This window comes from Amblyraja radiata, chromosome 41 (genome assembly GCF_010909765.2).
Source record: "Amblyraja radiata isolate CabotCenter1 chromosome 41, sAmbRad1.1.pri, whole genome shotgun sequence".
NCBI classification, from domain to species: Eukaryota; Metazoa; Chordata; class Chondrichthyes; order Rajiformes; family Rajidae; genus Amblyraja; species Amblyraja radiata.
In genome coordinates this window covers 16,021,671-16,048,362 of record NC_045996.1, presented here as the reverse complement: position 1 = coordinate 16,048,362, position 26,692 = coordinate 16,021,671, and the positions used below count along the sequence as shown (strand labels likewise).

General features: G+C 51.7%; 1 protein-coding gene across 5 annotated transcripts in view; it reads left to right on the top strand.

Moving 5' to 3' along the window:
- Positions 1-26,692, top strand: part of bicra (BRD4 interacting chromatin remodeling complex associated protein) — a 59,562-nt gene that overhangs the window by 6,437 nt on the left and 26,433 nt on the right. For all 5 annotated transcript variants that reach the window (XR_004410341.1, XM_033014486.1, XM_033014484.1 and 2 more), the window contains exon 2: positions 25,289-25,429. Coding sequence is in view for 4 of the 5 variants with exons in the window: in XM_033014486.1 (XP_032870377.1) it covers positions 25,411-25,429 (19 nt within the window). In the remaining variant the exon portion in view is untranslated. The remainder of the gene's footprint in view (positions 1-25,288; positions 25,430-26,692) is intronic.

The following is a 26,692-nucleotide window of genomic DNA, read 5'->3' as shown; positions in this document are numbered from 1 at the left end:
ACCTTTGTCAACTTTGAGAGGCGACAGGAGGGATGGGGGTCACCCTGGGGGGGGGGGGGGGGGTGGGCACATAAGTGACCACGGTCAAAGATTCTGGGTCAAAGGTATCGAGTGGCGTTGGTGCTAACATTTCTTAGTGTAACACTGCTAATATTTTAATTCAGTTTATTAATGTACAGTGAAACACTTGTTGTTATTTGCTATCCAGTCAGAGGAAAAAACTCTGTGGACATAGGTGAAGGATAAAGTGTATAATGTTCAGTGATAGATTAAGTCCGATTAAAGATAGTTCAAACTGCAGATACTAGTTTACAAAAAAGCTCAAAACGTCATCTATCCATGTTCTCCAGAGATGCTGCCTGACCCGCTGAGTTACTCCAGCACTCTGTGAAACGTCACCTATCCATGTTCTCCACAGATGATGCCTGACCTGCTGAGTTACTCCAGCACTCTGTGAAACGTCACCTATCCATGTTCTCCACAGATGCTGCCTGACCCGCTGAGTTACTCCAGCACTCTGTGAAACGTCACCTATCCATGTTCTCCACAGATGATGCCTGACCTGCTGAGTTACTCCAGCACTCTGTGAAACGTCACCTATCCATGTTCTCCACAGATGCTGCCTGACCCGCTGAGTTACTCCAACACTCTGTGAAACGTCACCTATCCATGTTCTCCACAGATGATGCCTGACCCGCTGAGTTACTCCAGCACTTTGTGAAACGTCACCTATCCATGTTCTCCACAAATGATGCCTGACCCGCTGAGTTACTCCAGCACTCTGTTCTCTACAAGCTTCCCGTATCTGCAGGTCCTTGTGTCTCATTATGCTAAACCAATTTTCCAATCTGCTCTGCCACTTCCGAAGAGCGATGCACATGAATCCTCAGACCTTCGTATTCGTGAACCTTTCACAATTGTTTCCTTCCTTCTTTTCAGTCTCCTACCAAATGTCATCCAGCTTTCTGCTCCCCATTGCAAGCAGCCTGAAGAACAGTCCCAACCCGAAATATCACCTATCCATGTCCGGCAGAGATGCTGCCTGACCCGCTGAGTTACTCCACCACTCTTGTGTTTTATTCAGTTTGGTTTTCCAGTTGGAAGCATGACCACTGGGCTTTCAGCTGTATGGAAGGTTGTGGTCAATGCCTCCTCGGCCATCTCCCTCACTGTTTGTGGAATTGTCAGCCTCGCACCACAATCTCCACAACCCCTCTGTTTGCTGACATCAAGGTGCTGTTGAATCCCATACCTCTCGGGGATAGTTTCTTCCCCAGCTGTTATCAGGTAACTGAACCATCCTACCACAACCAGAAAGCAGTGCTGAACTACTATCGGACTATCTTTGATCGGACTTTACTGGCTTTACCTTGTAATAAACATTTACCCTTATCATGTATCTGTAAACTGTGGACGGCTCGATTGTAATCATGTACTGTCTTTCCACTGACTGGTTAGCACACAACAAAAGCTTTTCACGGTACCTCAGTACACGTGACAATAAACGGAACTGTTGTCCTTGGTGGGGTGTGACCGCTATGACCTCAGGCTCGTTCCCCGGTGGAGTACACCTCTCCTCTGGTCTTGGATCCACCCCAGTATAGTCCTTTTGCTCGTCACTTATCTACAAGTTGCTTTCAGCTTCCCTTTTCTATTTTCTATTTGTGCCAATCTTTCCTCCGGCTCTCTGCCTCTCGTTTCCTTTTTTGCTCCCCTTCGGAGTTCACCGTCATCACCCTGGCTTCTTTCCGCCGTATCCTTTATTTGTCTATTTTACTCCACCTTGGGTCATCCTTCTGCAGTTGACAATAAGCTTAGAGTGAAGTGAATGGTGAAGATAGCAGGAGAGTTCAGGAAGATGGAGACAGGGTGGAGGGATGGGCAGATGGGTGGGAGGTGAAGTGCAATGCTGACTGATCCGTTACATTTGGTAGGAAGACCAAAAATAAGGAAGTAAATTATTGTGAAAGGTTCAAGAATATGAAGATCTGGGGAATTCATATTGCAAATGTTACACATTGCTCTACATTGACCCTCATCTGCCATTTACCTGCCCATCCTGCCACCCTGTCCGTCCCCCTCTGTCCGTCCCCCTCTGTCCGTCCCCCTCTGTCCGTCCCCCTCTGTCCGTCCCCCTCTGTCCGTCCCCCTCTGTCCGTCCCCCTCTGTCCGCCCGTCCCCCCTGTCTGCCCCCCCCCCCCCCCGTCCGCTCTGTCCGCCCGTCCGGTGGACTGCAGAAATCGAGCTATGAACATTGAATTCTACAATTTCAAGTAATGCCCCACCTCACTGTCTCTCTTTCCTGTGTCCCCCTAACCTGGGGCAACCCCATTTCCCCACCATCTCAGTCCTTTTTCCCCACTCCAGCGATTTGTGTGTTGCTCAAGGTCCCAACATCTGCAGTCTCTTGTCTCCAGCTGCCATGTTGGGCTTCGACCAGTGTGGACATTGGTCAGTGATTACACCACCTCCAATGACGTGGGACTTTCTCTCTGCAATGGAGCAAATGCAGAGTCGGGGCAGGTGGGTGGACCTAATCCATTCATGGAAGTGGCTAATGGGGGCCAAGAGAAACTCTCTAATTAGGACTTTATTCCTTGGAGCGCAAGAGGATGAGGGGTGATCTTTGTAATGTGTACCGAGGTACAGTGAAAAGCTTTGTTTTGCATGCTATCCAAAACAGATCAGATATACTGTACATGAATACAATCAAGTCAAACTCAACTACAGCAGATGGGGCAAAGGGGAAGATACAGAGTGCAGGATATAGTTCTCAGCATTGTAACACATCAGTTCCAGAAACTAAGTCTAATGCCCGCAATGGGGTAGAGGTGAATCGGACAGTACCTTAGCTTATGGAAGGACTATTCAGAAACCGGATGACAGAGGGGAAGAAGCTGTTCCTGAGTCTGCGTCCATTGTTAAGTTTAGTTCCCACCTGTAGAACTGTGTTAAAAGGGGGATCTGAGAATGTGAGGGTCAGCTTCTGGAATGTTTGTGGACACATTGAACGGAGAGATGAGCTAAATAGTCCACCCAGCTTCCACCCACCCTGCCGCTCCACCCACTAACCCCCACCCCCGCTCCCAACCTCTTTGTTCCCCCTCACTCCCCGACTCCCCCCCCCACCCCTGTGACCCGCGGATTTTCTCCAACACTTTGTGTTTGGTTCAAGATCAACTCCCATTTTAATCCCTCTGTTGAATCTGCTGCTGTAACCCGTTCCTCATTTCAGCAAACCCGTTGGTAGGGAGGCAACTGAACCGTCCTCTCGTGCTGGAGTATGTTCATGAATCGTCCTCCTCTCGTGCTGGAGTATGTTCATGGATCGTCCTCCCCTCATGCTGGAGTATGTTCATGAACCCTCCCCTCGTGCTGGAGTATGTTCATGAATCGTCCTCCTCTCATGCTGGAGTATGTTCATGAACCCTCCCCTCGTGCTGGAGTATGTTCATGAACCCTCCCCTCGTGCTGGAGTATGTTCATGAACCCTCCCCTCGTGCTGGAGTATGTTCATGAACCCTCCCCTCGTGCTGGAGTATGTTCAGGAATCGTCCTCCCCTCGTGCTGGAGTATGTTCATGAATCGTCCTCCTCTCATGCTGGAGTATGTTCATGAATCGTCCTCCCCTCGTGCTGGAGTATGTTCATAAATCGTCCTCTCGTGCTGGAGTATGTTCATGAACCCTCCTCTCATGCTGGAGTATGTTCATGAACTCCCATCTGCCTCATTGGAGACATTTCAACTATTTTCTATCGGACTTTATCAGACCAATATTGTATCTTTCAATGAATAGTAATTCGGGAGCACGGTATCTCTTGCCCGCTTCTCAGCAAGCGAAGGGGGGGGGAGGGAGGGGAAAGGGGTGGGCGGGGGGGAAGGGGAGGAGGGGAGGGGGGGGGAGGAAGGGGGGGAGGGGTGGGGGTTGAGGGGTGGGATGAGGAGAGCATGAGCCCATCTTAATTGTCAGCCCAACTAAAGCTCTGCCACTCCTATACTCTGACAGTGGGAACTGCCACATGTATGAGGAGCAACACTTGTTTCATCTGGGCAACTCATGCCTTCTGGACTCAATATCAGATTTTGTAACTCTGGATAACTGTCTTTCTACCTGTAAGAACTGGACTTTTTTTCCAGTCATCATTTTGATTCAGATTTTCTTTTTTTCTATTCATACAATTTGCTCTGCAGGATATGTTTCAAGACCTAAGGGGCTGTTAGACACAAATGGATATGGATCACAGCTTGGTTTGGGAACAGCTCTGCCCAAGACCACAAGAGATTACAGAGAGTTGTAGATGTAGCCCAGTCCATCACACAGACCACACTCCCCACCATTGTAGATGTAGCCCAGTCCATCACACAGTCCACACTCCCCACCATTGTAGATGTAGCCCAGTCCATCACACAGACCACACTCCCCACCATTGTAGATGTAGCCCAGTCCATCACACAGTCCACACTCCCCACCATTGTAGATGTAGCCCAGTCCATCACACAGACCACACTCCCCACCATTGTAGATGTAGCCCAGTCCATCACACAGACCATACTCCCCACCATTGTAGATGTAGCCCAGTCCATCACACAGACCACACTCCCCACCACTGACTCCATCTACACTTCACGCTGCCACAGGAAAGCAGCCAACATAATCAAAGACTTATTTTCTCTCCCCCCCCCCCCCCCCCCCCCCCCGGTCATTCCTTCTTCTCCCCGCTCCCGTCCGGCAGAAGGTACAGAAGCTTGAAAGCTCGCACCACCAGACTCAGGAACAGCTTCTTCCCCTCTGTTATCAGGCTTCTGAACGGTCCTTCCATAAGCTAGGGTTCTGTCCGATTCACCTCTACCCCATTGCGGACATTGGACTTTGTCTCTGGAACTGATGCGCTACAATGCTGAGAACTATATTCTGCACTCTGTACTTTCCCATTTAATCTACCTATTGGACTTGGCATTTATGTATCGTAGATCTGATCTGATGGATAACATGCAGAACAAAGCTTTTCACTGTACCTCAGTACACGTGACAATAATAAACCCAACAAAAATAAAGCTAAATGTGCAGGCAGAGGAGATTAATGGCATCTTGTTTGGCATGGACATTATGAGCAAAGGGCTTGTTCCTGTGCAGTTCTATGTTCCTTTGCAAGTCTCAGCTGGCCATGTGTGTCTCAGTGTGGAAGCAAGGATTACAAAAAAAAGACAGAGTGCTGGAGTGACTCAGCAGGTCAGGCAGCATCTGTGGAGAACATGGATTGGTGACGTTTTGGGTCGGTACCCTTCAGTCTGTCAGCCTCCCTCGGATGTGAGCCTGGTCTGTCAGCTACATTCTCCTGTCAGATGCTTCTACTTTGCACATACCATGTTGTATCTTGCTGCAATCTTTGCACCTTCTGGATTTCCTGGAGAAACAAGGTGAAACGTGACTCACTCACCGTTCACACAGCGTATCTGCTCCAACGTTGTGGAAACTGCCGACTGAATCACAAACCCTTCCTGCGGCTAACTACTCTCTTGATTGACTCCAGGCCCCCTGTCTCCCTGCAGGAGTCAGCTGCCATTTTAGAACATGCCTTTAGCCGTCTGATTGGCAGCTGAGTTACAAATTTAAAGGGACCCCCAGCATGTGCTGGTCTGCACCACTCCTGTCTGACATTGCAGTTGGAGTTACTGGGAATACATTCAGCAGGGAATGACTTTTCCTGCCCCCCACCCCCCCATCGGCCTCCCCAGAGTGACCAAGCCCTGTAATGCGATCTGCCCTCTGAGGAAACTTCCAAGTCGGAGCCCACAGCACATCCCCTCCCCACAGTAATTAACCACAGAATGTGGAAAATGTGCAGAGTGCTGCAGATGCTGGAATCTTGTGTGGAAACTCAGTGCTGCAGGAACTCAGTGGGTCAGGCAGCATCTGTGCAGGGATTGGACAGACAAAGCTTTGGGTCGGAACACTTCTTCAGATCATTGGCTTAATAGAGGGGGAGGGGGGAGAAAGCTGGAAACTGTGGTGGTAGGACAAGGTCTGGCAAGCAATGGGTGGTAGATGGGGGGGATTGGCAGGTGGGTGGAATGTGACAGGTTGGAGGTGAAAAGGAGACAAAAGGTGTCAAATAGGAGAGAAGAGGAGGAGTGAGGGGTATGGGGTGGAATGGACGGACAAGGTGTAGGGTGACAGGTGTGGGAGACTGGGGGAAAGGTGTAGAGGGACTGGGGGGGAAGGTGTGTGCATGGGGTGGGGGGCAGGGTGGAGGGGGGAGGGCAGGGTGAAGTGCACAGAAAGCTCCCACTAGATTGAGTTGAGTTTGTCACATGGACTGAGGTACAGTGATGAGCGTTTGTTGCGTGCTAACCCCCGTGAGCTGGTGACCAGGTGGTGGGTTTCAGGCTTGCTGATAAACACTGGGACAGTTCCTGTTCTCCACGACCAGCACTGGGAGCGTTGAGATGGGGTTTGAATTGAACGCTTGGTGCTGTGGACAGCATCAGCCTGGGCTGTCCAAAGTGGCTGGGTGGGGATGGTCCTTGACTCCATTTGGCCCTTCTACCAAGGTCCACATGACCACTATGGCATGGACTGGAGGCTGGGTTGGGCTGGTCCCTGAGTCTACGTGATGTCCTATCCAGCTCTTGCTCAATCTTCCATCAGTTAGGGTATTTGGAAATAGTTGGGACGTTATGTTACAGTTGTCCCAAGAACTCGATGAGGACACACTGGGTGTATTGTGTTCAGTTTTGGTTCAGGAAAGATTCCATTAAGCTGGATGGAGTGCAGAGAAGATTTACAAGGATGTTGTCAAGACTCGAGGCACTGAGCTACAGGGTGAGGTTGAGCAGGCTGGGAGTTTATTCCTTGGAGTACAGCAGCCCAAGGGATGATCTTGTAGATGTGTTTTAAATCAAGAGGGGGACAGATAGAGTGCGGCAGAGTTTCCCCTGGGTTGGGGAATCCAGAAGCAGCTGATGTAGATTTAAGGTGAGAGGGGAACGTGAGGGGCAATCTCCTTACAGTGGGTGGTGGGTGGGTGTATGCCAGAGGAGGTAGTTGAGGCAGGTACTGTAACAACATATAAAAGACACTTGGACAGGTACATGGATAGGAATATGGGCTAAATATGGGACAATGGAACTGGCTGAGTTGGGACATTTTGTCGGGCTGAAGGTTCTGTTTCTGTGCTGTATGAATTTGACTGTGAATGGAGCCAATTCTGAAATTCACTCCCTGAACCTGTGACTCTTCAGGGCTCCTGTGAAGCTGACCCACCCGCCTCATTGGCTGCCCATGGTGACCCAGAGTCAACCTTGGTTCCCTGAGGCACTCGCGGCTTATTTCTGTGTAATCAACATGTCTGTGTGTTTTTAATCTGATTTTTGAGGCTGAGTTATCAGTCTATCTCAGTTAATCTCTTGAGTCAGAAGTTTGTTTTTAAAGAGTTTGCATCTTTCTTTAGGATTCATAGAAGCACAGGACCGTGCAGTGCAGAAGCAGGCCCTATGGCCCCCTTGTGTATATCAACCGGATGTCAAATTAAACTAACCCTTCTACACATGTAGGAAGGAACTACAGATGCTGGCTTAAACCGAAGATAGACACAAGATGTTGGAGTAACTCAGCGGGACAGGCAGTATCTCTGGAGAGAAGCAATGGGTGGTGTTTCAGGTTGATACCCTTCTTCAGTTCTGAAGAAGGGTCTTGACCCAAAATGTCACCCATTCCTTCTCTCCAGAGATGCTGCCTGTCCCTTCTGCATATGATCTCCATTCCTGCCTCTTCATGTGACTAAATGGCTCCTAAATGTTGCTATTGTCTATACGCTTCTTTCAGGAAGCACTCTCATCCTCTGCTCCAGTGAAAACAATCTGTTTCTTCCATCCTCCCCTTGTTGCTGACACCCTCTAATCCAGGGTAGCATGCGGGTAAACCTCTACAAAGCCTCCACATCCTTCCTGTAATGGGGCGACTAGAACTGCATGTACTGCTCCAAATACAGCCTAACCAAATTCCTATAGAGCTGTATCATGATTTCCTGAGTCTGGAGCAAAACACCAAGTGCTGGAGTAACTCAGCGGGTCAGGCAGCATCTGTGGAGAACATGGATAGCCTCCAGGTCGAGGCCATTCTTCAGATCAGGCAACGTCACCTGTGAGGGTGGTTTGCTACTGAAACATTGGCTGTGGAGTGTTGGCTCCAGTGCCCAGGGCAGTGACTGGTGGTTACCGGCTGGTAGTTACTGACTACTTACTGGCTGGTGGTTACTGACTAGTTACTGATGGGTGGTTATTGACTAGTTACTGCTGGCAGTTATTGACTAGTTACTGCTGCCGGTTACCGACTAGTTACCACTGGTGTTGGGTCGTTTTTTAATAAGGCATTGCCTAGATATCAATCATGAAGACTGATCGAGGATGATGTTTTTTGTTTTGAAGGAACAGAAGTGCGCAGTGTTGCCAGAGCTGTACAGATGTGGTTTGATATGTGGTCAGGTTATGACTTTGAACCCTGGGTTTGGCATGGGAGCACGCACTGTGCCTGAAGCATCTGTTTCTGGGTGGCACAGAGTACAGCTGCTGCCTTCAATCCCACTAACCTGGGTTCAATCCTGACCTCGGCTGCTGTCTGTGTGGAGTTTGCGGGTTCTCCCTGTGACCTCATGGGTTTCCTCCGGGTGCTCCTGTTTCCTCCCACATCCCAAAGACGTGCAGGTTTATAGGTTAATTGCTTCTGTAAATTGCCCCAGTGTTCAGGAAGTGAATGAGAAAGTGGGATGACATGGAACTGGTGTGAACGGGTGATCGATGGTCAGCGTGGACTCGATGGGCTGAAGGGCCTGTTTCCATGCTGCATCTGTAAACTAAACTAAATCAATGTTAATGTGCAAGGGTCTGTGGGCAGAGGGTGGGAGATAGCTCGTGGGGAAGGGGCTTCAGCAGTGGTCCTGCAGGGTCTTGCCCCGTACGCAGTTTCATCACATTCCCTTTTAATTACTTGCGCAAAGTCTTTCTATTTTCTGCATAACCTCTCCCAACACATCATTTGCTCTCCCGAGCGCTGGCTGCACCTGGATATCGTCTTTCAGTGACTGGACCAGGCTCCCAATCAGTTGAAGGACCAGGCTCCCAATCAGCATCTTCCCATCTCATGTAAACGCAGACCAGTACAGCATAGGAACAGGCCCTTCGGCCCACAATGTCTGTGCCGAACATGATGCCAAGTTAATCTCCCCTGCCTGCACAGGATCCATATCCCTCCATTCCCTGCATATCCATGTGCCTATCTAAATGCCTCTTAAATGCCTTTATACAGTGCCCTCCATAATGTTTGGGACAATGACCCATCATTTATTTATTTGCCTCTGTACTCCACAATTTGAGATTTGTAATAGAAAAAAAAATCACATGTGGCTAAAGTGCACATTGTCAGATTTTATTAAAGGCCATTTTTATACATTTTGGTTTCACCATGTAGAAATTACAGCAGTGTTTATACATAGTCGTCGTCCCCCATTTCAGGGCACCATAATGTTTGGGACATATGGCTTCACAGGTGTTCGTATTTGCTCAGGTGTGTTTAATTGCCTCCTTAATGCAGGTATAAGAGAGCTCTCAGCACCTAATCTTTCCTCCAGCCTTTCCATCACCTTTAGAAACTTTTATTGCTGTTTATCAACATGAGGACCAAAGTTGTGCCAAGGAAAGTCAAAGAAGCCATTATAAGACTGAGAAACAAGAATAAAACTGTTAGAGACATCAGCCAAGCATTAGGGTTGCCAAAATCAACTGTTTGGAACATCATTAAGAAGAAAGAGAGCACTGGTGAGCTTACTAATAGTAAAGGGACTGGCAGGCCAAGGAAAAACTCTACAGCTGATGAAAGAAGAATTCTCTCTATAATAAAGAAAAATCCCCAAACACCTGTCCGACAGATCAGAAACACTCTTCCGGAGTCAGGTGTGGATTTGTCAATGACCACTGTCCGCAGAAGACTTCATGAACAGAAATACAGAGGCTACAATGTAAGATGCAAACCACTGGTTAGCCGCAAAAATAGGATGGCCCAGTTACAGTTTGCCAAGAAGTACTTAAAAGAGCAACCACAGTTCTGGAAAAAGGTCTTGTTGACAGATGAGGTGAAGATGAACTTTTATCAGAGTGATGGCAAGAGCAATGGATAGAGGAGAGAATGAACTGCCCAAGATCCAAAGCATACCACTTCATCTGTGAAACACGGTGGTGGGGATGTTATGGCTTGGGCATGTATGATTGCTGAAGGTACTGGCTCACTTATCTTCATTGATGACACAACTGCTGATGGTAGTAGCATAATTAATTCTGAAGTGTGTAGACACATCCTATCTGTCAAGTTCAAACAAATGCCTCAAAACTCATTGGCCGGCAGTTCATTCTACAGCAAGACAGTGATCCCAAACATACTGCTATAGCAACAAAGGAGGTTTTCTAAACTAAAACATGGTCAAATCTTGAGTGGCCAAGTCAATCACCCGAACTGAACCCAATTGAGCATGCCTTTTATATGCTGAAGAGAAAACTGAAGGGTACGAGTCCCCAAAACAAGCATAAGCTAAAGATGGCTGCAATACAGGCCTGGCAGAGCATCACCAGAGAAGACACCCAGCAACTGGTGATGTCCATGAATCGCAGATTTCAAGCAGTCATTGCATGCAAAGGATATGCAACAAAATATTGAACATAACTACTTTCATTTACATGACATTGCTGTGTCCCAAACATTATGGTGCCCTGAAATGGGGGGACTATGTATAAACACTGCTGTAATTTCTACATGGTGAAACCAAAATGTATAAAAATGGCCTTTATTAAAATCTGACAATGTGCACTTTAACCACATGTGACTTTTTTTCTATTACAAATCTCAAATTGTGGAGTTCAGAGGCAAATAAATAAATGATGGGTCTTTATCCCAAACATCATGGAGGCACTGTAGCACTCTACATTTATGTTTAGCCATGGAATCATACAGCATCAAAACAGGCTCTGCTTCTCACCCCTGCCGATCCTCCCCCCCCCGTCTCTTCCTCTCCCCCCCCCTCCGTCTACCCCCCCTCCGTCTACCCCCCCTCCGTCTACCCCCCCTCCGTCTACCCCCCCTCCGTCTACCCCCCCTCCGTCTACCCCCCCTCCGTCTACCCCCCCTCCGTCTACCCCCCCTCCGTCTACCCCCCCTCCGTCTACCCCCCCTCCGTCTACCCCCCCTCCGTCTACCCCCCCTCCGTCTACCCCCCCTCCGTCTATCCCCCCCCTCCGTCTATCCCCCCCTCCGTCTCCCCCCCTCCGTCTATCCCCCCCCTCCGTCTATCCCCCCCCTCCGTCTATCCCCCCCCTCCGTCTATCCCCCCCTCCGTCTACCCCCCCTCCGTCTACCCCCCCTCCGTCTACCCCCCCTCCGTCTACCCCCCCTCCGTCTCTCCCCCCTCCGTCTCTCCCCCCTCCGTCTCTCCCCCCCCCCCTCCGTCTCTCCCCCCCCCCCTCCGTCTCTCCCCCCCCCCTCCGTCTCTCCCCCCCCCCTCCGCCTCTCCCCCCCCTCCGTCTCTCCCCCCCCCTCCGTCTCTCCCCCCCTCCGTCTCTCCCCCCCTCCGTCTCTCCCCCCCTCCGTCTCTCCCCCCCTCCGTCTCTTCCCCCCCCTCCGTCTCTCCCCCCCCTCCGTCACTACCCCCCCCCTCCGTCTCTAACCCCCCCCCCCTCCGTCTCCACCCCCCCCTCCGTCTCTTCCCCCCCTCCGTCTCCACCCCCCCCCTCCGTCTCCACCCCCCCCTCCGTCTCCACCCCCCCCTCCGTCTCTAACCCCCCCCCCCCTCCGTCTCTAACCCCCCCCCACTCTGTCTCTCCCCCCCCCCTCCGTCACTCTCTCCGTCTCTCTCTCCCCCCCCCCCCCCCCCCCCGTGTCACTGTGACGTTATGTGAGATCCTGCCTGTGAATGTTGGTGTGAAGAGCCGCTCGCATACATCGGCACTGCCCCTGTGTGTGATCAGTTAAACAGGGGTCAGGGACAAAGGGAAGGCGAGTTAGTTCTGTTTGTGTGGGAGCGTCACTTTAATGGGGCTGCTGATGTGCATCACACACCGACTGAGCCAGCGGCTAGTTTATTGTTTGCTTGTTTTCCCACAGATCTGCTCCCCCCCTCTCTGTTGGCAGTGCCAATGGTTTTGTGTAGCTCGGCCTCCCTGCTCCTTCCCCTGTCTCCATCACAAATACATCTGGGGGAGGTGGGCACTGACAGGGGGCTGCCCTCAGCTTGGGCTGCAGGAAGGCTGGCTCATTTGTTTGTGTCCCCTCACCTGATAGAGAGGGGGGGAGTGAGTCTGGAGTGTGTGTGTATAGAGAGAGGGTGGCTGTCGGGAGCAAGTCTATGGAGAGAGCGTGTCTAGAGAGAGGGGGAGAGTGTCTGTCTGGAGAGGGGGAGAGTGTGTGCCTGGAGAGAGAGAGAGAGAGACTGTGTGCATGTGTTTGGGGAGAGAGGGGCAGAGTGTGTGTCTGGGGACGGGGGCAGAGAACGGGAGGGGGAGAGTGGGGTTGTGTAAACTCTGCTGTGTGAGGATGGGATATATGAGCTGCTGGGACCCTGTGTTAGCTCTGTGTTCCTGCTGTGCTTGGTGCCAGCTGTGCTCCCCTTCCATCTCTGTGGGTTTGTGCTGCGGACTCTCAGCCCCCTCCCCAGGCCTGGCCTGCCTCCATCCGTGTGTCAGAGACCTTTTACTGCAGCAGCATCACCACCACTCTGCTGCTGAACACAAACACTGCTGCACAGTTTCCCCAGCAGGCAGGGGTCACGAGACGGTGATCAGGATGGTCCCTCAATGATTCTCTCCTCATTATTCCATGACGGGAGGTTTGTCTGTCACTGCCTCAACCGTTACTGAACTTCCCCTTCCCATCCTCGCACTCTACTGACGAGCTGACTAACGGAGACCGGCAACACAATATCCCGATCACGATGGTGACCAGTCTGAAGAAAGGTCCTGACCAGAAATGTCACCTATCCATGTTCTCCACAGATGCTGCCTGACCCGCTGAGTTACTCCAGCACTCTGTGAAACGTCACCTATCCATGTTCTCCACAGATGCTGCCTGACCCGCTGAGTTACTCCAGCACTCTGTGAAACGTCACCTATCCATGTTCTCCACAGATGCTGCGGAGTTACTCCAGCACTTCATTGTTTTCTTTCTGTGGACCAGCGTCTTGCAACTAATTTTGCCTTTTTGTATCGGTGAGCACTATGGTTTTGCACTATGTTGTCTTTTATAATTTAGTGAACTTTTTCTTGTTTATTAAAGTATCTTCTAAGTAGCCTGTTGGGCTGCCCATGACCTCCTGTACCTGTAGTCCCAGTCACACAGCATGGAAACAGGCCCTTCAGCCCAACCTGCCCATGCTGATCAAGGCCCCCCCACCCCATGCACCTGTCCAAACGTCAGGGAGACTCTGATAATGGGAGAGGTCGGGTCCCATATTTCCCTCCCGCCTGTCGACCTTTCCAACTGTGCAGCTTCCTTCACACAAACCTGAGTAGTCACCTTTTCACTCAGGATGGTGGGTCTATGGAACAAGCTGCCGGAGGAGGTGTTTGAGGCAGATACTGAGTGGGTAACTCAGCGGGTCAGGAAGCATCTCTGGAGAACATGGACAGGTGATGTTTCAGATCTTCAGACTGATAGTAGTAGAAGGGGGAGAGGGGTGGGCATGAGTAGGCCTGGTGAGTAATGGGTGGATAGAGGTGAAGGAGGGTGATTGGCAGTGGCTTGGACTGAGGCCAGAGAAGAAAGGAAGTGCAGAATCTCTTGTTACAGGTACAGGGAAAGTGCAGATTAAACACATAGCAAGGGGTGTGGCGAGGTGGATTGATGCAGAGATTGAACGTCTGATAACAGCAGGGAAGATGCTGTTTCTGAATGTGCTTTTGTATCTTCTATCTGATGTGAGAATGACGGTGTATCCTTGATTATGTTGGCTGCTTTCCCGAGGCAGCGTGAAGTGTAGATGGAATCGATGGTGGGGAGTGTGGTCTGTGTGATGGACTGGGCTACATCTACAATGGTGGGGAGTGTGGTCTGTGTGATGGACTGGGCTACATCTACAATGGTGGGGAGTGTGGTCTGTGTGATGGACTGGGCTACATCTACAATGGTGGGGAGTGTGGTCTGTGTGATGGACTGGGCTACATCTACAATGGTGGGGAGTGTGGTCTGGGTGATGGTCTGGGCTACATCTACAATGGTGGGGAGTGGTGTGTGTGATGGACTGGGCTACATCTACAATGGTGGGGAGTGTGGTCTGTGTGATGGACTGGGCTACATCTACAATGGTGGGGAGTGTGGTCTGTGTGATGGACTGGGCTACATCTACAATGGTGGGGAGTGTGTTCTGGGTGATGGTCTGGGCTACATCTACAATGGTGGGGAGTGTGGTCTGTGTGATGGACTGGGCTACATCTACAATGGTGGGGAGTGTGGTCTGTGTGATGGTCTGGGCTACATCTACAATGGTGGGGAGTGTGGTCTGTGTGATGGTCTGGGCTACATCTACAATGGTGGGGAGTGGTGTGTGTGATGGACTGGGCTACATCCACAATGGTGGGGAGTGGTGTGTGTGATGGACTGGGCTACATCCACAACACTCTGCAATTTCTTGTGTTCTTGGGCAGAGCTGTTGCCAAGCTGTAATGCATCCAGATCGGATGTTTTCTCCAGTATATCTGTACAAATTGGTAAGGGTTATTGGAGATGTGCCACATTTCTTTGGCTTTCTGCAGCAGCAGAGGATTTGTTGTGCTTCCTTGGTCTTGCCAGCATCTTGCAGCTCTCGGCCCTTGGTCACGACCGCTGATGCTCCACCCTGCTCCCCTCCCTGAAGTCCAGCAGCAGGCCCTTCATGAGGGAGAGATTATTAACATGACACCATTCTACTCTACTCCCATTCTCCTTCCTCAACTGCTCCTCCATGTTTGAGATGCGGCCCACCACAACAGTGTCATTTGGAGACTTGTAGATGGAGTGTGAACAGGTGTGAGTGTAAGGGAGTTTAGTAACGGGGCTGAGAACATAACCTTGTGGGGTGCCAGTGTTGACAGTTATCGTGGAGGATGTTTTGTCTTATTGAGGTGCTCAGTTGTGTTACTCCATGGGCCACAAACTACTCATTGGGTTGGGGGGAAATAATTACGAAGAAAATGTGCTTCCTGATGTATAAATAATTAAAACCTATGGACTAGATTTTGGAGATACAGTGCAGAAACACCAAACCCACCAAGTCTGCACTGACCAGCAATCACCCTGCACACTAGCACTATCCTACACACTAGGGACAGTTTGCAATTTTACCGAAACCGAATTAAACATGTCTTTCCTGTTGGGAGGAAACCGGAGCACCCGGAGAAAACCCACGTGGTCACGGGGAGAACGTAAAAACAGTACTCGTGGTTAGGGTGGAACCCGGTCTCTGGCTCCACTGCTGCGCCACCGTGCCGCACTATAAATGGCACTTTGACGGGTACATGGCTTGGAAAGGTTTAGAGGGATCTGGGCCACACACGGGTAAATGGGACTGGCTTAGGGGAGTCCGTGGTGACTCAGTTGCCAATGTTGGTTTCTGAAGGGAATAACCATTTAATAATCAGAATCACACTTTATTCGCCAAGTATGTTTTGCAACATACGAGGAATTTCATTGGCCAGATCAGTCATACAATTAAAAGTAACAGATCACTCAACACATTTTAACATGACCATCCACCACAGTGGCTCCTACACATTCCTCACTGTGATGGAAGGCGAAATAAAGTTCGTCTTTCCCTTAGTTCTTCCTCAGTCGTGGGCCTCGAACCCCCGTTGACGGGATGATCTTGACTCCCGTAGCCAGCGGCGTTCGTGCCCTCCGTGTTGAGGCGATAAAGCTCCCGCATCGGGTGGATGTCAGCTGCCCCACGCCGAGCGATCAAATCTCGCGTCGGGGCTGGTCAAACCTTCCGCGACGTTGGAGCTCCTGACTCGGCCTCACCCGAGACTGCGAGCCCTTGGTGTTGGTTCCGCGGTGGGAGTGATCCCAGGCAAGGGATCAGCTCCGATGTTAAGTCCAAGCCCCGCGGTGGGGCTCACAACAGTCCGAGGTGGCTTCCAGCTCCATCGATGGTAGGCCGCAGAACACGGAGAATGTGATCCGAAAATCAACCACATCTCCGGGAATGTAAGAACCTGAATTTCCCCCGATTTCCCCCCCCCCCACCCCCCCGCCCCCACCCCTCACATATAACAAACCGAAGAACATTAAAACTAAAACTTTTAACAAACTAAAAAATAACAAAAAGATGAAAAGACGAACAGACTGCCGGCAGGGCAGCCATTGCCCCAGTGCCCCTGGTGGTCTTGTGAAGAGGATTCATCACAAAACGCTTCCAGGTGCTTCATAGAAACATAGAAAAATAGGTGCAGGAGGAGGCCATTTGGCCATTCAATATATCGTGGCTGATACATCTCCCCATGTCCTTTGATTCCTTTAGCCCTAAGAGCTAAATCTAAATCTCTCTTGACATCCAGTGAATTGGCCTCCACTGCCTTCTGTGGCAGAGAATTCAACAGATTCACTTCTGGGTGCAGAAGTTTTTCCTCATCCCAGTCCTAAATGGCCAACCCCTTATTCTTAATGTGACCCTGGTTCTGGACTTCCCCCAATATCGGGAACATTTTACCTGCATCTAGCCTGTCCAATCCTTTAAGAATTTTATATGTTTCTATAAGATACCCTCTCATCCTCCTAAATTCCAGTGAATACAAGCCCAGTTGACCCATTCTTCCATCCGGAAATTAACCTGGTGAACCTACGCTGCACTCCCTCAATAGCTATAATGTCCTTCCTCAAATTAGGAGACCTGAATTGCACACAATACTCCAGGTGCAGTCTCATCAGGACCCTGTACAACTGTAGTAGGACATCCTTGCTCCTAAACTCAAATCCCCTCGCAATGAAGGCCAACGTGCCATTAGCTTTCTTCATTGCCTGCTGAACCTGCATGCTACTTTCAGTGCCTGATATACAAGCACACCCAGGTCACGTTATACTTCCTCTTCTAATCTGACACCATTCTGATAATAATCTGCCTTCCTGTTCTTGCCACCAAGTGGATAACCTCACATTCATCCACATACTGCATCTGCCATGCATCTGCATACTCACCCAACCTATCCAAGTCACCTTGCAGCCTCATAGCATCCTCATCACAGCCCACACTGCCACCCAGCTTTGTGTCATCCGCAAACTTGGAGATGTCACTTTTAATTCCCTCATCTAAATTGTTAATATATATTGTAAATAACTGGGGTCCCAGCACTGATCCTTGTGGCACCCCACTAGTCACTGCCTGCCATTCTGAAAAGGACCCGTTAGTTCCTACTCTTTGCTTCCTGTCTGCCAACCAGTTCTCTATCCATGTCAATACCCTACCCCCAATACACTGTGCTCTAATTTTGCACACTAATCTCTTGTGTAGGACCTTGTCAAAGGCTTTTTGAAAGTTGATACACAACATCCACTGGCTCTCCCTTATCCGTTCTACTTGTTATATCCTCAAAAACTTCCAGAAGATTAGTCAAGCATGATTTCCCCTTCATAAGGAGCTTCATCAAAGAATAATTAGCTTGGAACCAAAAGAGATTGGGGTGGGTGATTAATATCTTGCTCAGCGTTCTTGACCAGAAAGCAAAAACAATGGGTGTGCTGAAAATCTGAAATAAAAACAAAATCCTGGCCCAACATAGAGTCTCCCTAGCTACCTACTGCTTAGTTGCCCACAGCCCACACGTCTGCATAAGAATGTGGGGCCTCACAGTGTTGCAGCGGGTAGTGCTGCTGCCTTGCAACAGCAGATACCCGGGTTCGATCCTGACCTCGGGTGCTGTCTGTGTGGAGGGTTGCACGTTCTATCTGTAACCACGTGTCTTTCCTCCGGGTGCTCGTCTCCTTTTGTTTTCATTTTCAAGTTTGTAGGTGAAGATTGAAGCTGGTCTCTGGCGCTGTCAGGCAACAACTCTACCGCTGCACCACTGTACCACCCTCCCATTTATTTATTGTCCCTCCCCTTGCCTTTGACTGCTTTCCAAGGACATCATCTCATATTTCTCCAGATAAAATCCCAACTGATCAGACGTCCATAAAGAGCCCTTCAGCCCAGCAATTCTACACTGGCCATCGGGTACATATATAACTACACTTTCCATTTTATTCTCCACAAATTCCCAGTTTTTGCCCCTTACCTCTATGTCCAGAGTATTTTTTACAGGGACCGATTATGGGATGTGGGAGGGAATGGGAGCTGCAAAAATACCCTTAGTGGTCCGGAGCCCGGGATTGAACTGGCTGCTGGAGCAGTGATGCTGTGTCACTACACTGTCCTATGGCCCCATGCCCTGTGATCAGCCATAGTCACAGAGCCAGCCCCATGGAAACAGGCCCTTTGACCCACAGATTCCATGCCGACCATTGATCACCCATACACTGGTTGTACCCTGCACTAGGGATAAACTAGTCTATCTCATTATATTCCACGCACTTTTGTTTTACCTGCATTCTCTGTAACCATTACGCTGTTGCACTGTATTCTTTACTCTGATATTTTTCTATTGCACTACAGGTACTTGTATTTGAGTTTGGTGTAATTTGGCTGGATAGAGCGCAAAGTTTATAACAAGGTCACAGGGAGAAAATGCAAACTCCACACAGATACTGTAGTATCCTTGGTCAGGTTGGAACCCGGGTCTCTGGCGCTGTGAGGCTGAGCCTCTACCTCTGCACCATGTGTGCCAGTTTACAGGGCTATGCAAATGCAGGCAAATGGGACGAGCCTGCTTCCGTGCTGTACAGCTGTATAGAATCGTGTGATTCCTATAATGAGGCTTTGAATGAAGAATGGCCTCGACCCGAAATGTCAACCATTCCTTCTCTCCAGAGATGCTGCCTGGTGCTCATGCTTGATTTGCCCACAGTTCAGATGATGCTTGTCCAGAGTTACTCCAGCTTTTTGTGTCTATCTTCGGTTTAACCAGCATCCTACACATGAGGTTTTTTTGAATGATGAATATTGATGGCTTGACGCGGGGCCCTGTACAACCTGCTCGTTACAACCTTACACTCACTAACACACCCACTAAACCCCTCCATGTTTCTTCCTGCCTGTTTGCAAGATCTGATTTCGCACTCCCCCTGTGATGTCGGGGACTGCAGGGAGAGCTGGGTGTTCCAGACGGATAAAGGCAGATAATTTGGATCCAAAGAAAGGGGAGCAATGTGTGTTTAATATCTGTAGCAAGTCAGCCCCTTGTGACACCATAGGATGCTTCAGGCCCAGGAGTTAAATCAGCGAGCCGCCTCTCGTGTTAGTAATGGAATCTGTTCTTTGGTGTTTTGGTGAAAGTTTGCATGTGTCAGAGATCAGGCTGCAAAGGGCAGCTAGTGGTGTTTGTGTTCCAAGACGTGTTTCTGGGATTGAGCCCGACTCTTGATCATGGAGGTCCATAGTGAAGATCCCGCTGCAGCGCTGAGGACGGCCTGCTGTGCTGAAGGTGCCGCGTCCTGGGGAGATAGAGGAGAGCACTAGACTCCTTGGGCCTGTCCCGGGGCGACCAGGGCTGATATTTACCCCTCGACCAGCAATGTTGAGAGCGACTGCCAATTGTGGGATCTTGCTGTGTGCGGATGGAGCTAGCCTCCCCCGTCACGGTGACTGACACCAGGGACCGTGGCGCGGCGCTGATGGAGTGGCACGGTGGCACAGCGGCGCTGTGAGGGGCCAGAGTGTTACAGGTTAGCTGTCCACCGGGATTGCTCTGACTGGTCCTCCATTCCACATTCACCTCTACTCTAGCCCCTGTCTCTGGGGCATCTCGCTGGTGGAGATGTGGCAGGTCTGGTGACCACCTCCCCCGTCATCCCACGTCACCAACTAAAGGAAAGGATTCTCGTTTATACCCTTGCTAGTGTGCTCACTAGCCTGATATCCTCTGCACCCCGATCACAGGGACTCCATTATTCGGCTCTCTCTCTTTCTCTCTCTCTCTTTTTTTGCATGTGGGGCTGTGACACGCATTCCGTGGTGCGGTGCTGAGCCGCTGCGAGCCACGTGTGTGCGGCACAGTGTCGGCATGCATGTCCGAGTTGCCTCAATTACACGTTTGTACACATTAAACCAGACCGGGATCAGATTTCAGATGAATGAAAACATCCAGAACTGGAACGGCGGCAGCTCAGGAGGAATGTAATGCATCTGCCCCAGTCACCCAGTTCTCACCACCTTCTCTGAATCCTGGCTCCATGCTCTAGATCCCTCCCTGGTTCAGCTCACTGGCACTGAAGGCCCACACTGTGAATGAAGGCCCACACTGTGAGTGAAGGCCCACACTGTGAGTGAAGGCCCACACTGTGAGTGAAGGCCCACACTGTGAGTGAAGGCCCACACTGTGAGTGAAGGCCCACACTGTGAGTGAAGGCCCACACTGTGAGTGAAGGCCCACACTGTGAATGAAGGCCCACACTGTGAGTGAAGGCCCACACTGTGAATGAAGGCCCACACTGTGAGTGAAGGCCCACACTGTGTGTGAAGGCCCACACTGTGTGTGAAGGCCCACACTGTGAGTGAAGGCCCACACTGTGAGTGAAGGCCCACACTGTGAGTGAAGGCCCACACTGTGTGTGAAGGCCCACACTGGCACTGAAGGCCCACACTGGCACTGAAGGCCCACACTGTGAATGAAAGGCCACACTGTGAAGGCCCACGCTGGCACTGAAGGCCTACACTGGCACTGGGCCTTGGTGCTGGTCCCGCCTGTCCCTCTCATCTCCCCGCACCGGCTGGAAGCCTCTGTACTGTGTTGTTCTGTGAAACCGCCCAGCACGGAAACAGGCCCTTCAGCCCAACTTGCCCACGCCGACCAACATGCCCCATCTACGCTCATTCCATACACCCACCTGGCCACCGCCACACTCACCCCTCCCCTGTCACACTCTGCCCCACTTGCCACTCATGTCACACACTCACCCCGTCACACTCTGCCACACCTACCCCTTCACACTGTCACACTTGCCCCGTCTCTCTGTCATTCCCACATCCCCGTTCCTGCGTATCTCTGCCGTTCCCACACCCCCCTCTTCCCACCCTGCCTCTCCCGTTCCCACACCCCCCTCTCCCCCCACCTGCCTCTCCCGGTCCCCGAAACCCCCCCTCTCTTCCCCCCCTCGTCTCTCCGTCCCACACCCCTCTCTTACCCACCCTGCATCTCCCGTTACCACACCCCCCTCTCTTTCCCCCCCCTCGTCTCTCGCCTTCTCACACCCCTCTCCCCCTCCCTTCCTCTCCCCCACCTCCTCTCTCCCGTTCTCACACCCCCTCTCCCCCCACCTGCCTCTCCCGTTCCCACACCCCCCTCCCCCCACCCTGTCTCTCCCGTTCCCACACCCCCCTCTCCCCCGCCCTGCCTCTCCCCCCACCTGCCTCTCCCGTTCCCGCACCCCCTCTCCCCACCCTGCCTCTCCCGTTCCCACACCCCCCTCTCCCCCCACCTGCCTCTCCCGTTCCCACCCCCCCCACCCCCTGTCTCTCCCGTTCCCACACCCCCCTCTCCCCCGCCCTGCCTCTCCCCCCACCTGCCTCTCCCGTTCCCACACCCCCCCCCCCCCCCCTGTCTCTCCCGTTCCCACACCCCCCTCTCCCCCCCCCTGCCTCTCCTGTTCCCACACCTCCCTCACCCGTGCTCTCCTTCCTGTTTAGGCCCGGCCCAGTTTCGTTCTGACCCAGTGGTTTAGATGTGTGTGTGTGTGCGTGCACACTTCCGGCTCTGCTTCCTGTTGTCATTATCTTGCTCTGGATTCCATGAAGATACAACAAGCTTGCGTTTGTGTAGCAATGTGCACGACCTTGGCATGGCTGGGCTCGTTAGTAACAAGCAGCTCACTGCTGTAATCTCTCCATAGATGCTGTCTGACCCACTGAGTTAGTCTAGCATCATGTAGCAACATGTTAGTAACAAGCAGCTCACTACTGTAATCTCTCCATAGATGCTGTCTGACCCACTGAGTCTAGCATCATGTAGAAGGTAGACACAAAAAGCTGGAGTAACTCAGCGGGACAGGCAGCATCTCTGGAGAGAAGGAATGGGTGATGTTTCGGGTCGAGACCCTTCTTCAGATAACATCATGTAGAAAGAGTCTATGGTGGAGAGTGTGGACTGTGTGATGGACTGGGCTACATCTACAATGGTGGGGTGTGTGGTGTGTGTGATGGACTGGGCTACACCTACAGCTCTCTACAATTTCTTGTGGTCTTACGCAGAGCTGATCCCAAAGGCTGTGCTGCATCCCAATAGGATGCTTTCTGTGGGGCACGTGGAGAAGTGGCGTGTACAGGATGATCGATGGTCGGCGTGGGCTGAAGGGCCTGTTTCCTTAATGTATATCTAAACTAGAGCGTCTCCAGCATTGTATCTGACGTGCCTCTTGACCATGTGTTGTGTAAGTTGCTGTTCATTATAATCTTTCAGTTGATGGTTTGACTTCTTGAAACAAGGACAATTTCTCGGGGTTGCTGGATGTGAGGGTGTTACAACACAATACAATACCGTTTATTTGTCATTTGAACCTCACATGAAGTTCAAACGAAATTTGGTTTCTGCAGTCATACAACAAGAAAAGAACCAAGACACACACCAACACAATTTACACAAACATCCATCACAGTGAATCTCCTCCTCACTGTGATGGAAGGCAAAGTCTTGTCTCTCCCCTGCTCTCCATTCTTCTCCCGATGCCAAAGTCAAAGCCCCCGGCGGGCGCTAGCAAGTCCCGTGGCCATTTAAAGCCGCGCCGGGCGATGTAAGGAACCTGCTCCGGGTCTTGATGTTGGAGCCCCCGGCGGACGCTAGGAAGTCCCGCGGCTGTTTAAGCCGCGTCGGGCGATGTAAGGCCCCGCTCCAGGTCACTTTCAACCCCGCAATTCGGGCGGGAGAAGTTGCTGTTGTTGCTGCTCCGTAAAGCGGTCTCCCACCGGGGTCCCGCGAGCTCCCGGTGTCACCATCCACCGGAGTCAGGTCGCAGCCGCGCGCCACCACAGCTCTCCACGCTCCAAACCAGCCAGCTCCACGATGGCAGGTCCGCAGCTCCGCTGGCTCCGTGACTTGAGCCCCCAGGTTGTTCCGGTTGGAGGCCGCTCCACGGTGCTAGGCCCCAACGACAACGGAGACCCGACAGGGAAAAGGTCGGGTCCCTGTACAGGGAAGAGATTTAAAAGTTTCCCCCACCCATGCCGTAGCTTTTGACTTTTAAAAAATACTTTCTCCTCTTCTCCCCCCCTTATGGGCCGGTACTTTATATCTGGCTTTTACAGGACAGCCTGAGGGGAATTTCCTCATGAGCTTCCAAATCTGTTGTACGGGAGTAATTTGGGCAGAACTTGTTAAGCTCGTAAACCGGAAAGTGCAGTTTGTGTGGTGTTCACCGCAGTTTCTCGTGATTCCCAGTCACCTGACAGGGGTAATAATGTGGAGAGGGAGCAGGCCAGCAGTGCAGGCACAAACCCTCAGCACACCGACACTTGAAGAGTTAAATGGACAGACAATGTTTTGTGTCTGGACCATTCTAATGTCCTCCATGCACTCACTGTTAAACTTCATTATCTCATATAGTGTAGAGATGCAGCATGGAATCAGGCCCTTCAGCCCACAGAGTCAATGCTGACCATCGATCACCCATCCACACTAGTTCTATCTTCTCCCACTTTCTCATCCACTCCTTACACACTAGGGGCAATTTACAGAGGGCAGATTAACCTACAAACCTGCACGTCTCTGGGATGTAGGAGGAAACCAGAAAATGGGAAAGCATCAATCAAACGTTAGTATTAACTAGACCAGGTGCGGCCCCATTGGGGCAGTCCACCAAGGCAATATTCCACCACTGACCCATAGCCCCCAACTGCGCAGTCGCGGCTGACGGGTTCCCGTTGCCGAGTTGGTGCCGACCACAATCACCCCGTACACCACCACTATCCTACACACTCGGGACCATTTACAATTTGATCAAAAGCAGTTAACCTACAAAGCTGTATGTGTGCTAGCAGCCACTGTGCCGCTCAAAGGAAAGTACATGTTCTGTGTAGGATTTCTCTGGGTATTAGACACAATGGAGGAAGGGATCTGTACAGAGAAATAACTCTCCAAACCAGTTTCATTCCACACTCCTGATGTTTCAGTGTTTATGATGATAAAGATGCAGCATGAGGGATGAAATGGAAGTTTCCAAGTTTATGGCACAGAACGGACAAATTGATTTGTGTGCGTGGCCAATCCCGTGGGTCCCAGCTGTGGCCAATCCCGTGGGTCCCAGCTGTGGCCAATCCTGTGGGTCGGTGTTGTGGCCAATCACGTGGGTCCCAGCTGTGGCCAATCCCGTGGCTCCCTGCTGTGGCCAATCCCGTGGGTCGATGTTGTGGCCAATCCCGTGGGTCGGTGTTGTGGCCAATCCCGTGGCTCCCAGCTGTGGCCAATCCCGTGGATCGGTGTTGTGGCCAATCCTGTGGGTCGGTGTTGTGGCCAATCCCGTGGGTCCCAGCTGTGGCCAATCCCGTGGCTCCCAGCTGTGGCCAATCCCGTGGCTCCCAGCTGTGGCCACCCTGAAGGGTGCATGTTTGAAGAGGCAGGAGGTTGGGAGAGAGGCCACAGGATTTTCACACCCTGGGGAGGCTGAGTTACGGAATAAACTCTTGGCTTTGGTTATTAATGCACACCGCATTACATCTGCTTCCCTGTCTGTGTTCTTCCAACGTGCCTGGTTCAAATGGAACCGTTGCCACATGATCCACAGAGCAGGCATCTCCCCATCTCCTGTTCCCACACTTTCCCAGCAGCTCTGCTGGGAATGGAAGTGACAACCTGTGAGCCAGGTGGGCTCTGTGAGGTGACTCTGTGTGAGTGGCCTCCTGTTTTCTTTACCGTTCTGTCTACTTGTGTTGCCACTTCCAGGGAACCCAATACATCGATGGTGTTAAGGGTCTTGCCATTAACTGTATATTTTCCCCTTTACATTTGACCTCGCAAAGTGCAACACCGGATCCTTGCTTGGATTAAACTCCATGCAAGTGGTGTAAGGGTTACTTGGGGTGGTTGGGGTTTAGGTGAGGCGCTGGGGGTTCAGAGGAAGGGTGAGGGGTCGGGACCTGGCACAGGGCCACTGTAATACATGCAAGAGTATGTGAGGCTGTAATGGTGTCTTTCTGTGCAGGTAAAGAGTTGTACCCAGCTGAGACGTGGCGTGATGTGGGTATGGAGCAGCCTCTGGCAGAATCGACGCTGCAATAGGGGAGTGAGAGACGCTTAAAGCAAGAGGCGCACCCCAGGCGTTCTATGATGTCGGCTCATGCAGGTAACTCCTCCGCCATACGTCGAACTCTGCCCCAGCCGCACGGATCCCATTCCCAACGGAAAGGCCCCCCAGCCACACGGATCCCATTCCCAACGCAAACTCCCTCCAGCCACACGGATCCCATTCCCAACGCAAACTCCCTCCAGCCACACGGATCCCATTCCCAACGGAAAGTCCCTCCAGCCGCACGGATCCCATTCCCAACGCAAACTCCCTCCAGCCGCACGGATCCCATTCCCAACGCAAACTCCCTCCAGCCACACGGATCCCATTCCCAACGGAAAGTCCCTCCAGCCGCACGGATCCCATTCCCAACGCAAACTCCCTCCAGCCGCACGGATCCCATTCCCAACGCAAACTCCCTCCAGCCGCACGGATCCCATTCCCAACGGAAAGTCCCCCCAGCCACACGGATCCCATTCCCAACGGAAAGTCCCTCCAGCCACACGGGGGCGGGTGGGTGGATTGGCCAGGGGGCCAGGGTTTCTGGAGCTGTGTCCTGTGGGTGAGGGTGGGGTGGGACAAGGTGTATGGCACTCTGCGGGGTGGACTGGGGGGGGGGGGGGGGTGGATGGATGAGCTAGGTGTCTGTAACTGTCACCCTTGGGTGAGTGGGTGGGGGGTGAGGGGGGGGGTGTGTGGGTGAGTGGGTTGGTTGGGGGTGGGTGAGGGAGGGGGGGTGGGTGATTGTGTAGGTGGGTATGTGGGTGACTGGGGGGTTGCATTTCTGCAGCGGGCACCTCTGGGTGGGCTGGTGCTGCCGGTCCCGGTGAGTGCCACCCACCTGCCCACCCGCCCACCCGCCCGCAGCCCAGAGGTGATGAATATCCCACGGCTGCAGCTGGAGTTCCCCCAGTTTGCCAGAGTTGCGAGCAGTTCCTGATGAATGCCAGCAGCAGCCAGCACTGAGCTTTGCTGTCCACACCTAGGCTCTGACTCCTGTCGCACGGCAGTAACAGCATCAGGTGCCAGAGAAATGCAAGTTCCTTTGTTGTTTACTTTGGTTTATTGTCACGTGTACCGAGGTACAGTGAAAAGCTTTTTTGTTGCGTGCTAACCAGTCAGCAGAAAGACTACATGTTTACAATCGAGCCGTTCACAGTGAATAGAAACGGGATAAACGGAATAACGTTTAGTGCAAGGTGAAGCCCAGTAAAGTCCGATTACAGGTAGTCTGAAGGTCTCCAATGAGGTAGATGGGAGGTCAGGACCGCTCTCTAGTTGGTGATAGGATAGTTCAGTTGGGAGGAAACTGTCCCTGAA